The sequence below is a fragment of the Acanthaster planci genome, linkage group LG05 (assembly GCF_054643075.1).
Source record: "Acanthaster planci isolate LZ-2023a linkage group LG05, COTS_SCS, whole genome shotgun sequence".
In the NCBI taxonomy this organism is placed as follows: domain Eukaryota; kingdom Metazoa; phylum Echinodermata; class Asteroidea; order Valvatida; family Acanthasteridae; genus Acanthaster; species Acanthaster planci.
This window is the reverse complement of record NC_141781.1, coordinates 6,480,615-6,494,232: the sequence shown is the minus strand read 5'-3', so window position 1 is coordinate 6,494,232 and position 13,618 is coordinate 6,480,615. Positions and strand designations below refer to the sequence as shown.

Below are 13,618 nucleotides of genomic sequence, written 5' to 3'. Positions count from 1 at the left end.
GTTACAATATCCGGTTCGTAAGTGACTTCGTAAAAAAGGACGCACCACGATTTTCAGGCTCCCATCGCTGAAGTTGCGCGTTAACTTCCGGTTCCAAGTCAACGGCGATCATCCGGTTCGTAAGTGACTTCGTCACAAAGGCGGACGCGCCATGATTTGCAGGCTCCCATTGGACGATCGCTGAAGTTGCGCGTTAACTTTCGGTTCCATGGCCGTTTTCCAATACTCGAGTTGGGCTCCGAGTCCACTCTCAGGCTTCAACTGTGTTTTTTTTTTACTTCCTGGCTTTGAGGTTGTGAGCCGGCGCAATAGTAAGTCTGATAGTGCCACAAAACATCAAGTAAGATGCAAAAGAGCCACACATTAGAGTACTTCAATTTAAGTTAAACGCTTCAGGCCCACAATCGGGGATTAGTTTCCTTCACGAATCCTCCGACGGAGCGAAGTTGAGTAATTGGAAAACGGCCCATGTAAACGGCCATCAATGCATGTGCAGTGGGAGTGGTTTAAACTGAAGTGACGTCACACTTACGAACCGGGTAGCTGCCCCTCTTGAGGCACCAAATACGCGCCCTTAGAATTTAACAGTGCAAAATTGGACCGAAATAGCGCTGCCGGTTGACTATCGTGAAGAGGTTGGCCTCCGTTTTTTCACTGGAAATTCAAGATTATGGCCAGAATATCACTTTTTGTTTCAATTTCACGGGGGTTAGCCACGAATCTTTTTTTATTCTCCTTTGAACGAAGGTACCCCCAAAATAGCAGTAAAACTAAGCGCTCAATTCTGAATGTAGCCGCCTGCCTCTATCCAAAATAGGTCCGCCAAGTGGGGCTTTTTATGAAAGAAATACCCCAAACTGGAAACTATCAGTCCAAAATTTGGGATTTAGAGAAACATTTCTATGATGCTTCCTGATTATGGCATGTCTTATTGCAAAACCCCGTGGGATCACGAAATATTAATAAGCTCGCGCGCAGAAATACAACCATTTGGTGGAATGCACCCTTGAAAGACAGTGGGCGCAGTTCTTCCGGGGTATAGACTGTACTATTTCCAGGGAAGGAAATTGTTTACAATTTATTGCTTACAGGATTAAACGAAAATTATTTCAAATACTTTCAGAAAGTTTTAAGCTTACTTTTACGTGTTAAATGTGGTGAAGTACTGAAGTGAAGGAGAAATTGGCAATTAATTGTTCAGTTGGGGGTAACCGTAATGGAGATCAATAGGGGTAACATAAGTTCATGGCTGACCGCCCCCTAGATTCGAAATAGAATGACCTGACAACAGGGTCGGCGCGTCATAGGATACAAAATGGCAGCCCCCTCAACTGCATCTGGTGTTATCGCGTGATGTGAATCAAGAACAAGAACTTAGGTTTCTGCTAAATTCAGGTCTCATATTTGATCTATTCTAAGTTTACGTTTACTCTGAGAAAAGCCATTTTTACGTTTAACCTTTTTGGAGCCTGTAAAATTACTTGGTCTAAGTTACTAAGTCAATTTTGAGTCACTCCGCGTGGAGGGCATGGCAGGCCATGCTGCAGGCCGTGTGCTGCTGCTACAGACTTCAGTAGGCCTGATATGGGCCTATTACAGTGTTAGGCTAACTGTTTTAGAGGATGAGCTGCTACAGAATTAGGCCTATCATTCCAGCTTAGTCCCAACAACTGAACAATCATCATGGGGCCGCACGGACATCAGGGAGTTTCGCAATATGGCGGGTAGGCTAGCAACCGATGAAAACAACTGCAGTGAACATGCGCGGCATAAGTACTGATCAAAGAAAATTGTGTAATCTGACCCTCTGACTGGGTGGTGCCATGCGTACATTGCATGCTGTAGGCGCTGTTTTAATCGGTTTATTTTGCGAGAGTTCCGGATGTCCGCGCTGCCCCACATTGAGTTCCCACACAGGCTTAGGCCCTACCTCCCAAATCTGACCTGTACTGCCCAAGGGCAAGGTCGTGTTTTTTGCTGTTGTCATCAGTATGTTTTGCTGGATGTTGGTAATTTCAGCACTTAATTTAGTTTCAATATTGCTCATGATGTTGGAAATTTGTTAAGTTCTGGATGTCATCGGCATGTTTCCAGCTCTGGGTCTGCCCGTCATCGGTCCAGCCCTTGGACCTTGTCACCCACAAGGAATATTCTTACTTTCGCCTAAGAAATAGCATAATAAGAAATTCAGCTCGGATTAATAAAACTTACTTTTCTGAAACTTTACTCTTTTAGGATTTTTAATGAAAAAAACAAAATGAATTCACCGAGACCAAAGTCCTCTAAGGCAAAATCCCCCCAAGCAGAGGACCAATCTCGTACGGGTGCAGGACGGCCAAAAACCTCAGGCAGTAGAGCCCAGACTGGATCCTCCAGACAGACTAAACAACCTTCAGCTGGGGCAACAGGGGGGTCTCGCTCCCAGCCAACCAGAACCCAGCCCCAGCCAGCTGCCCCAGGCACCAGGGCCCTGGTACCACGAGGCTCTCATGGCATAGCAGGTCCAATGGGAGTCTTCAATAATCCAGACAAGCGGATTGCAATGACCAAGCACAATGGCTTGCTCCATCCTGAAGGTAACATGATTAGGATACCCAGACAGGTGCACGTCCTAATAGATTGGTGCTTGTTCTTACCTGCCTTTTATTCCCAGTACCATTGTGTCTGGACCCCTCCCTCAGTTTTCAATGAACTGTCGTGAACTTGCTTCTCATTGCACTTTGCTTTAGTCAGAGGAAGATTCCACCAAGATCAAAATGTCAGGCTCTCAAAATTTGTTTTAATTCTCACAGGAATCAGTCAAAATTTGCAGGGAAAAGTTACCTTGAGACAATTCTTTTTACCTGCATTTAGTGTTACAGACTTTCAGTTACATGATTTCATTTTCTTATTAAAACGATTATGAAAAGAAGATCAGAAGCTAAAGTTGGGCACAACAGAGCTTGCAAGACGGGACTTCTTGTCCATTTTCAGGTTACACCATGCGACCAGTTATCCCAGCTGAGAAGGCAGAGCTGGTGTCCGTCGCTCGTGCCATGAATCGAGAAGAATTTGGACCACGCCTTAAGAAACTGTTTGATCCTGAGACAGAGGCGGCCACTGAGGCAATACGAAGTGGTAAAATGCTGGTTTGAAGGCTTAGATTGTTAAGTTAAATTCAATAAGAGTTGACCTGTTGAGTAGTGTCTTTTCTAGATACTTGTTCAGTTTTGCTCATTGGATTGTCATTTGCCATTGTTGTGAGCATGTTTATGGAAACACAGTTGTTTATAATTTTGTCTATTTTGTTCAGGGGTGTATATCGGTTGGCGCTGCCCAGAATTTACCTGGGATTGCATTCGTGTTGGGAGAGAGTCAAGATGCTTCTGTGGACACATACTAAGTGAACATGCACCCTATAATGGTGAGTTCTCGATTATTGATAAAAACTCCCTTCGTTTCCGTTTGGTTCGCAATTATATCCGTGGTTTAACAAGTTCCATAAAAGAAGACTGTGTTCCATATGAAAGGGGAAAGAAGACCTAGTGGTTTGGATGTGTGACTCATGACCAGAGGGTCACTAGTTCCAATCCACTTGCTGGCAATAGATTGTGACCTTGATCAAGTCACTTCACCCCTGCTTGCCTCTCTTCACCCAGGAGTGTAAATGGGTAACCGGGCATTAGCTGGGGAGCCATCTGCAATGGACTGGCATCCCTCATCCGGGAGAGATAGGAATATTCTTGGATGTTTCTTGCCAAGGAAATCTTGGATGAGTGCTGGCCCGATGAGCCATAGTGGACAGATTTCCTTGTGTTCCAAACTGAAGGACTTGAAAAAGTGATTGCACAAATCAGTTTTGAGGATCAGATTTGTTGGATTTGAAGGGGGTGTGGGAGGGATTCTTCATTTGAACAAATCAACGTAAAATGTTAAGAGCTTTTAAAATGTGAATTGTTTTAGGGGATAGATCAGTGAAGTTACCATATGTGATTGCGGTCGAAAGAACTCAGCATTTTTATATCAAATATTTTTCCCTCCTCCAGGTCGAAGTGTCTGCGTACCTTGCCGACATTGCCCCTGCAAGGCATTCGCCTTTATCCCTGGCAGACCGGAGGACATCGGGGAGTTTTGGTTCCAACGTCGGAGGGACTTTGATCCAACAACGTGGCGGGCCAAATGCCGCTGCAAACACACCCACGAAGAACACGACTGTACTGGGATCAGGAGATGTAGAATGAGAAGTACATTCTTTTTCAGTGCATTGAGATGTAAATGTCATTTTGTTCGAAAGTGGCTTGTGGGATCCTTTGACTCTTTCTTCAGCTTGTTATTTGAGAGGTGAAGGAGTTGCTGTTTTTAGGCCAAGGTTTTAGGCCTCCTTTTCTTAATCCTCATTCAAGTTTACTTCATTTTGCAACATATTTTGACATTTGAGGCCGCCTCCTCTCCCGTTTATGAGACCCAGACTAGTACTTTGTTTGTCCTACTTTGATAGAAAATGTACAGATAATGTGGAGGAGTGTGGCCACTTTTGAGGGCTTTTGCTAGAGATGACTGCAACCACACCCCTGCGGCCATGCCTGGGGATTGAAACCGCTGAACTTCCATAAACTGTGACAACTTATTTCTACTTTCTCTTAGGTTGTGGATGTAGTGGATTCAATTCTAACTTCCTCTGCGCGGCATGTGACAGACACTGGGAACAACATGTGACGGTATTCGAAACGGAAGCTGACCGACATCAGAAAAAAATCCCATATGGCAAGTTCACGTACTGAGTCTTTTGGCAGTTGCCTTGGTGACTTGAAACACGGAATGTACTCTCATGTTAGACCAAAACATTATTATTGGTTGGGTGGAGTTTAATATATTACGTTGTTGGAGACTGCCAAAGCTTTTAGAACCTGATATGTTGAAAAAAAGGTCAGAGCATGGGAAAGATAAAATTCAAAGTATGGCTCTGAATAAGTCTTACATTATAATGAATGACTATGACAAACATTGTGTGATCTTCAAAAGAGTGTTTCGTTAAATTTCACTTGAATTATTGGACTCAAGAATTGCCCTTTCAACCCACTTATCTACCCCAGTACTCTGTACTATCATTACCTAGTGCATTATGTCACTATTTCTGTTACAGCTCAATGAATTTCTTGTTTAACCTAGCTTTCCCATTTTATTGGGGTTTAAGGAGGTTTTTTGGGGGGAGGAGGTTGATGGATCATACACCCACCCGATATGCTGTGTGACCTGCAGTTACCCATATAAAATCAAAAGAGTACAAAAAAGACAGAGCACCAGTCATTTTGATCCCAGCTGAATCTGTTTTGAAGGTAGAAAAGATAAAAATAGACAAAGTCAGGAATTTGAATTCATGTATACTTCAGTCGTCCTTCAAATGTTTGCCTCACTTTCTGTTTCATAAGGGTCCCTTACTCTGTCGTTTCCATAGGCGAGGACTACCTGCCTTTTGCCGAGATGCCCAACCTACGCAATATGGCCCTGACAGGAGTAGACAGTGACCCGGGCATCTACAGAGACCTCGTCGAGGGTCAGGGTAACATCCCCAGGGGCCGGCCAGCCATTGGGCAAGACACCCCGGTCAAACCGCCCGCAAAGAGCGGATTCAACCCCGTCTGGGACTGATAGGGCTCAGTCACCCTGCTGTACATGATTGACCAGGCATACTTTGAATACCACGGAGGAATCAGTGTCTCAACACACCCATTTATTAAGCCACTGCCAAAGTAGCTGACTGTGGCTTACAAGTCCATAGGATGTAGCTACATCAATGCTGGCTGGTAGCTTCCATTAGGAGCGTGTGATAGTCATTTCTTTCTTGGCAAGTACTTGGCCTCGCTCAGATGTAGAGTTGGAGATTGCCCAGCATAGATCGTTTGTTTCGACATCCAGTGACCTTTCACTTTGACATTCCCCGATGGCCCCTTTTTATGTTGGAAAGCACTGTGTTGGATTTTGCATGAAGTGACTGCTATGGAACAGAGGCTCCACACATTATTATAATTATCACAGTGCTTACCACCATTGGTGGGGGCCATTTTAAATGACCAGTGATAATGTTAACGCAGTCAGAAGATTCGCTTGTATCATTTTGTTGTGGATGCATACTTGAGAATGATAGAACCATCAGTTCTATGTGGAATTTGCATGTTGTAGCAGTGTTGTGGTGGGAGTCCATCACAAGTCCCCGTAAGTCCCTCACAAGTCCATCACAAGTCATTCAGTCTGAAGCCAATTCAAATGACGGAGCTGTGACAAAAGTATTCTTTTGTCATTGTTCACCCTGTTACGTATGACTAACCCTGTGAGAGGACTCGTGACTGGACTTGGGATGGACTCAAATACAACACTGTGTTGTGTCGCAACTGATGCAGTTTCAGCGAAGCTTTGGGTTGCCTTGCCACTAAACCACACTTTACAGAAAGACCTGAGATTGTCACCTGAAGCATGGATGTCTGCGCTTAAGATATTGTCACCTAAAACTGTGAGGTTTTCTAAGGAAGTGTGAAATGTACTTTTGAAAAAAAACTTGAAGTGTTATTGGGTACTTTTTGATAAATCTGAATATTCTACCTAAATAATATTAAAAAGTTAGTTTATTTTTGCATGTTCATTGTGAATGATTCTTGTGTCATTTTTGTGCATGGTCTGTGAGACCGTTGATTGAATCTGAATATTTTATTAAATAAAAGTTAGTGTATTTTATCGTTGCTTGTTCATATTTGTGTTAGTTTGCTATTGTGATGGGGGAGGGTTATCAGGTGAAATGTTTGTTTTGAGACAGGTCAGTGAAATGATTTCTTAGAATTGTGGTACATTGGAAGTTAATTCTGGAAATTGAAACCAGAACTGTTAGGCTAACTTTCATGTGCTCTTTACGATAGGCCACCTCCATACAAGTGCCCCACCCCTTTGAGCCGCGTGCTAGTGAATTGCCTTTTTGCCCGCTTTGCAACAAATTAAATGCGCGTTCTGTCGCCACAATTATCTGCAGCTTTGGCGTTCCATAATTACCGAGCGCCGCCTATGTACAAAATGGACAACTAGCATATGCACGACTAGTCAAATAAAATGGCCGACGTCTTTGCAAACCGCGTAGGCCAAAATGCATAGGCCAACATGCATACGGATTTTGTCCTGTCACATTCGCGCAAGAAATAAGCCGGTAAGTAAACCTTTTCAAAAATCGTTAGTCTGGTGTGATTGTGGCATGCTACAGACCCCTATCTAGGACTAGTAGGAGCCTCATGACGGGTGTTGCCGGCCCATGATGATATGCAGCAATTGCATGAAGCCCACACAAAAATCAATGTTATTGTCAGCTGGGGAGGAGATGTTTGGTTTAAGGCCATGGAGGATGTGTTCTTATTCCTCTATGGTTCGGCCTACCCTTGACCACCATGGAAGAGTTCCATATGTGGACGCCCGTAATTATTTCCTACAGTGGCCTTTGTTTTGTATTAGCCATCAGAAAGCAAAAACATGTCCAGAAAAGTTCAATTTTAACAAAATGTTTAATAGAGGTAAGAATTTTTCAGACCACTCTTGCTTGTACAGACCCCAAGCAGATCACAATTAATGGTACGGTGTTAATGGTTATGGTGAAGCTGTCTTCGTATGTGGAACTCTGCTCCTCCGAGATTCTCTTGGAGTGGGATAGTGTGTTCCCCTCTATTTTAAATCTTGGTTATATGGTCGTAGACAGCGTGACCATCATGACCATCATGATCAGTTTTGACCATGATGACGCCCATGTACATGTAGGCCTGTGTACGTGTATGGGATAACGGGAATGGTGATCGTTCAGAAATTTTGGAGAAAAAGTGATGGCAGTTTTGAAAATTGCCACCGGCCTAATTGGGAAAAATGCAGGGAATGTGTTTCATGTCGTGCTACCACCTGTCTTCCTTAATATGACTTAAACACTACCAAAACTTGTAAAGTTGACAAAGAAACACTAATTAAGGCGAGGAAAATCTCAAGTTTTCTTACAAAGTTACTTCCAGAACTGGAAATACACGTAGGCCTGTTAGAAAATATTGCTGATGTAGGGCCTGTTTGTTTCACACGTCTGGATCTTGATCAGTGAGTCTAATGCTGGTTCACACCATCCACTATGCGGGTTTTGGTGTCTGTAAACCAACGAGATCGCTGATCGTGAACAAGATCTGTGTGAACAAACACGGCCGTAGGCTACCCTAATGTGGCGCAGTCTCTAATGTGCCGCACATTGATTTTTCACCACTCGTTCCTTGCTAGAGCAACATTTTTACTTCAAATTTCATTAAGCTGTCAACATTCTTGTCCCTTCTCTAGAGTTAACTTACTTGTACTTGCTACAAATTTCCCATGCCACTCATCATTTCTTATGTCGGCCCAAGTTTCCAATTTTGTTTTGTTTTTAATTTCTTTGACCTGTTCGAGTGCTGTGCACGTTTGGGAGCATTCTGCTGAAATGATGCTACCATTTGTGAATTCCGGGCAAAATTTCATGACAGACACTGAAATTGTTCACAAAATTTCAATAGCATGTGTTAATAGAAAATAGTGCCAGCATTTAATTAAATACATTTGAAGTTTCTCAACAAAGAGGTATGGCAATGCTGCATGAGGAAACTCAATGGAAACGTTATAGAGGGCCACATTAGGGAACTCTACTTTTTTAGTCTAAGTAACTAGGTCCAGTAAACATGCTCTCATGCTTACTCTGCACCCTGCACATTGCAATCATGGAAATGATGTCATCACTACTACAAACTAAACTTGTATAAGCCATTTTGTTACAGCTGTAACACCAAAAAAAGCACGATGCCCTTAAACATGCCCATGAAGTTGAAGTGGTTGGAGCATCTAAACGCAACATGGGTGACAGAAGACTGGGGCCAGGTAGCAAACAGAGATGGCGCTTTGGAGTTGTACGACCGCCTGGTCACCAATAAAGAGGTGATTAGCACCCCCCGGCAGGCATTGCACCTCCAGGGACCCCAACTGCCGGACTACGAGCGCGAGCCGCCATCAGGCGAAGAGCAGGAACACTTCCTGGAGGCCCTGCTGGCCAACCAGCTCAGCCTGGCCCGGGCTGTCTGCTCTGAGTCTCCCTTCGCCTCGGCGCTTCAGAAGCGGCTGGCCGTCCTGCGTCGCCTCTTCCACGCCATCTCCAGCAAGTTCCATGACAAGGAGAAGGTCAAGCAGCAGCTGCGGTTGCAGCAGGCCCACGCCGGCGCCGCCGACCCCAAGGCCGCCCTGAAGCAGGTGGCCTTCGGCACGGACGCACTGGTGGAGATGGGGGTGCGGACGGGGCTCAGCTTGCTCTTTGCCCTCCTCCGCCAGAGCTGGTCACAGGCTCCGCCCACCGGGAACCCCAGCATCTGCAATGACGTCCTGCAGACAGCCATGGATGTGCTCAACTCACTGCCTCCGCTGTCTCTGGCTAACGAGAGCAAGATCCCTTCCCTGGGCACAGAGTGCCTCAAGCAGGTCACGACATTCCTTAAATCTGCGACGATGCCAAATTCCGGAGCAGACCCTTACGGCAAGCAGTTATCCTGCCAGCTTGTGATTGGCCTAGCAGCTCAGCGTGGGTCATTGCAGCATCTCTTGGACTGGGTCGAGATGGCCCTGGGGTCTTCTGCGGCAGTGAGTGGTGGTACATGTACCTCCCAAGTGGGTGTGGCTGAACGGAATGACAAGCCCAAGTATGGAGTCATCTCCTTTGAATTTTTCACCAACGTGCTGGGTCAAATGCGCAGAGCTACAGTAAGTTGACATTTGTACGTTATAAAATGATCCAAGTGACCAATGCAACCATAACCCACAAGATGGTCTCACAACCAGACATGAATATAGAAAAAAAGGGTTGGGGCAATTTGTTCGTATTCCTCTATTGATGTTGATTAAAGAATGAAAAAAAGATAAAATGGCTGTGAAATTTAAGCATAACATTTAAACCTAATAAAAAGCAACATTTATCAGCTTTCTCAATGTTTTATGCTTCTGCTAGGAAAAGTCTTCAGTGTCCATGTTGGAATAACTCAAAACAATTATGGTCACAGCCAAATTATGTTCAAAGACAGGAAGGCGTTTGATCCTCAACCTCAAGTTCTGTCTGTCGGTTTTTCTGACTTCTTTCAGCCTGTTTGATCAAACAAGTGTTGTTGATGCTCTTGTTGCAGGGGTCATCAGCGGACAGAGGCTCTGTCCTGTCAGAGTTGAAACAAGAAGACGGCCATTGTCCACTCTATCAGGCAGCATTGTGTCTCATCGAGGAGGTAATATTTTTTCAGAACATAAGAGTTCTTACCTCGTGCAAAAATGTGAAAAATGTTTTCTCTCTTGTATTTTCATTTCTGACAAAAGGGATTGTATTTCACACTGGGAAAAGATGAGCTGTAGAGTGGTTCTAGTCGTCCAACAATATGTTGGCAAAATGGGTATCTGGATACCTTTTGGCTGCACTGTAAGCCATTTTGGACACGTTGTGTTACACAAATGCATGTTAAAGCATTACACCTTTAAGTTACCATAGCAGCTTGGATATCCTGTTTTTCACAACGATTTTGCTAAAGTCCTTTTGTCTAATCTCTAGCTTGATATAAAATTGACATGAAATATTGAAACTACCGGCATTGAGAGAGCTCTTCGACCTTACGAGCAGGGCTTAAAGTATTATTTCAGTTCATGTATAATATTCTGTGGCTATTTTGCTGTAGAAATCAAATGCTTTTTTGATCAAATTTAATCTCTTACACTGACTTTGGCTATTTGTCAACATTTATAAGGTTATATATATAAGGCCTAAACTGGTTAGAGGTTACTTAGAGAACCTCTGATCTTGATGTGCAAAGAACACAGGTGCTGGCAGATTCAGTAGTTAATTTTAGAGACCAACATAAGGTTCACTAGTGCCGGTGAGGAAGTTTAGTTTTACCGTACGCAGAAGCTCTCTGCTAAGTGAGACATGAAAGAGTGGATTTAATGTCAGCCAGTCCTTAGACACATATATATTTGGGATGTGTGGTGATAAAACAGGTGTCTCGTCTGGCCATGGAGTACGCTCGCACCTGTGTCTGCCCCAACGAGAGAAAGCACAACAACCTGAGCGTGTCGGAGAACAGTGAGGTGTACGTATGGGGAAGTAACAGCAGCCACCAGTTGGCTGAGGGGAGTCAAGAAAAGATCCTGCAGCCCAAGATAGCCGGTCTGTTTGCACAGAGCCAGCAGGTAATGGAGGCTATGTTGTTAAATGTCTGAGCCGGGTGTTAAATCGAAGATCTCACAACCTCCTTAGAATGTGTGAAAAGTCATATTAAATGTGGAAGAATGAGAACCGTTTTGAAGTGATACAGAGTACCAAAGTGTGGCGACTTTTTGAACCAGGAATTGTAGTGCAAACGAATGGAGTACGCACGCGTGTTGGTTCATGCGCTGGTTCTCACGCTAATGTCTTTTGCACATAAAATTGTACGTGTAATGTATTCACTTCGGTACTCAATGAGCAAACTGATACCGTATTTCCAGAACCAATGAAATGCTACCCCTAGAAAGGCAATGGCAAAATTACTTTAATAGCCATTTTTATAATGGTCTATTTCATGCATGAGGGGAATCGAATTATAATGTCTTGTGAGCTTGATTGAAAGCTCCACCATAAAAACCCTGCTGGCACAATCCATGCTTATTTCCCTTTGAGATGAGGAAATTACTCATATCTACATCTCTGATGCTTGAAAACATATCTTGAATCATTTTTTTTTACAGGTGGAAGCAGGCCAGTACTGCACATTTGTTATCTCAGCCGATGGCACCGTCAGGGCCTGTGGCAAAGGTAGCTATGGCAGACTAGGCCTGGGTGACTCCAACAACCAGACACAGCTGAAGAAGCTCAACTTTGAAAGCCATGTTATCTCCAAGATATCATCTTCCAAGGTATAAGATGATAGTGTAAGCAGAGGGAGCCAGGGCCGTGTCCGAAACGGGCTTCCAGAGCTATGGCTAGGTCTATTGTCTATGCATCTCCACGCATTTCTAATGGAACGAAGACCTAGACCTAGCTCTAGACAAAAGATTTGGATGCAGCCTAGGAGGGGAAACATGCCAGTATAACTTGAGGATTTTCTAAACAAATACTAGTGTTGGAGAATGACAATTGGAAAACCAGACTCAGATGACAGAAGGATCGCGTTCCTCTAATAAGCAGCGTTGTAGTTGAGATCATCCCAAGACTGTCACCAGACCAAATATAAGACCAGTCACAAGTTGAGACCAGTGGCAAGTAACAGTGACGTACATGTAGGAATGCTTTTGTTGCAGCTCATTTGAGTAGCTTGTGGCCTAAATTTAGACTGGAGGACTTGTGTTGGTCTTGTGATAGCCTTGTGGGGTCTAATAATGGTGTAAAGAGGATATCGAATATCAGGTCGTTGGGGTCGATATTAAGTTAACTTAAAGGATTTTTTTATCGAGTATTGTTAATCGAGTACTTTGATGCTCGAGCACAATTTTTGGATGTCGAGTTCCAAGTATTTTGTAGCCCGAGTACAAGAACTGTAGTTCGAGTACGAGTACTTTGACGTCGAAGTACGAGTACTCTGAAAAAGGTACTGGAGTAGTACTCGAGTAACGAGTACTACAACACTGGAGGTCTCGACTACAGATGTGCAGTCAGGGAGGTTCCCAATTGTCAGAGCGCTAATGAATGTCCCCAAATAGTCATTACTGGTTTCAGTTTGAAACACCCACTACTCATCTCTGAACTGTGCATGGAATAGTGATCCATGTGTGTGTGTTACTAACTTGGGAACAGCTTGTTCCTAATAGGAATACAGGAAATTTTCCATCAGGTATGTGCATTGTTCAATAGAGGAGCATTCCAATGATAACAGGAACTTTCCCTTACCACATGGGCAGAGTTCGAGTGAGAACCATTATTGACTACTGGTTGGTTTTTTCCCGGGTAACCTGTGCACCAAATAAATTCAGGGTACCAGGCAAAATAGACCAATGTGTGATAAATGGTCATTGAACCTATCCTGGAATGGTGTTGGAGTAAAATATATATTTTCTCTCATGGTGCAGGGTTCTGATGGCCACACACTCGCCCTGACATCGGAGGGCCAGATCTTCAGCTGGGGCGATGGTGATTACGGCAAGCTGGGCCATGGCAACACCTCCACGCAGAAGTACCCCAAGCTGGTACCCGGCGTCCTGTCCAGCAAGGTGGTGGTGTGCGTATCGGCCGGCTACCGTCACAGTGCCTGCGTCACCGAGGACGGACAGCTTTACACGTGGGGGGAAGGAGATTACGGGAGACTGGGTGAGTTGTCCCCTGGCAGTAAGGTTTCTCCTCATCTTCCTCTTACATGATCACCCTGCCCTCAACCAGTTGAACCTATGTGCTAGTGGCCCAGTGGTTCTGGTTTGGGGCTCATGTGTGATGGCACCTGGGCTAGAACTGCACAGATTCCATGGTGCTCATGTTCCTTAGGCAGATGCGCAGCCACAGATGCCTCTCTCCACCCGGATATGTAAATGGGAACCAGCGAGGATATACAGAATTGTGCTGATCATGAACTGCCGAAGAAAAACTGATTTCCTGGCCCAGTGAACGGGGATCGTA

General features: G+C 44.4%; 2 protein-coding genes across 4 annotated transcripts in view; both read left to right on the top strand.

Moving 5' to 3' along the window:
* The first annotated feature begins 1,292 nt into the window (after positions 1-1,292).
* Positions 1,293-6,708, top strand: LOC110989086 (protein FAM221B-like). The gene is made up of 7 exons (XM_022253213.2): positions 1,293-1,395; positions 2,236-2,576; positions 2,974-3,117; positions 3,293-3,403; positions 4,026-4,223; positions 4,624-4,743; positions 5,435-6,708. Exons 2-7 carry the CDS (start codon positions 2,258-2,260, stop codon positions 5,626-5,628), a joined length of 1,086 nt encoding a protein of 361 aa, XP_022108905.2. The 5' UTR covers positions 1,293-1,395; positions 2,236-2,257; the 3' UTR covers positions 5,629-6,708.
* Positions 6,709-7,032: 324 nt separating this feature from the next.
* The window catches only part of LOC110988107 (putative E3 ubiquitin-protein ligase HERC1), an 89,351-nt gene continuing 82,765 nt past the window's right edge, over positions 7,033-13,618 (top strand). For all 3 annotated transcript variants that reach the window (XM_087136634.1, XM_087136635.1, XM_087136633.1), the window contains exons 1-6: positions 7,033-7,168; positions 8,790-9,759; positions 10,176-10,271; positions 11,032-11,223; positions 11,761-11,928; positions 13,078-13,315. In XM_087136634.1, the coding sequence (XP_086992760.1) occupies positions 8,812-9,759; positions 10,176-10,271; positions 11,032-11,223; positions 11,761-11,928; positions 13,078-13,315 (1,642 nt within the window). In that variant the 5' untranslated portion in view covers positions 7,033-7,168; positions 8,790-8,811. The remainder of the gene's footprint in view (positions 7,169-8,789; positions 9,760-10,175; positions 10,272-11,031; positions 11,224-11,760; positions 11,929-13,077; positions 13,316-13,618) is intronic.

Coding starts and splice junctions, on each gene's coding strand:
- LOC110989086 (XM_022253213.2), top strand. CDS start 2,258: ATGAATTCACCGAGACCAAAGTCCTCTAAGGCAAAATCCCCCCAAGCA. Junction 3,118..3,292: donor CACTGAGGCAATACGAAGTG/GTAAAATGCTGG, acceptor TATTTTGTTCAG/GGGTGTATATCGGTTGGCGC. Junction 3,404..4,025: donor TGAACATGCACCCTATAATG/GTGAGTTCTCGA, acceptor TCCCTCCTCCAG/GTCGAAGTGTCTGCGTACCT.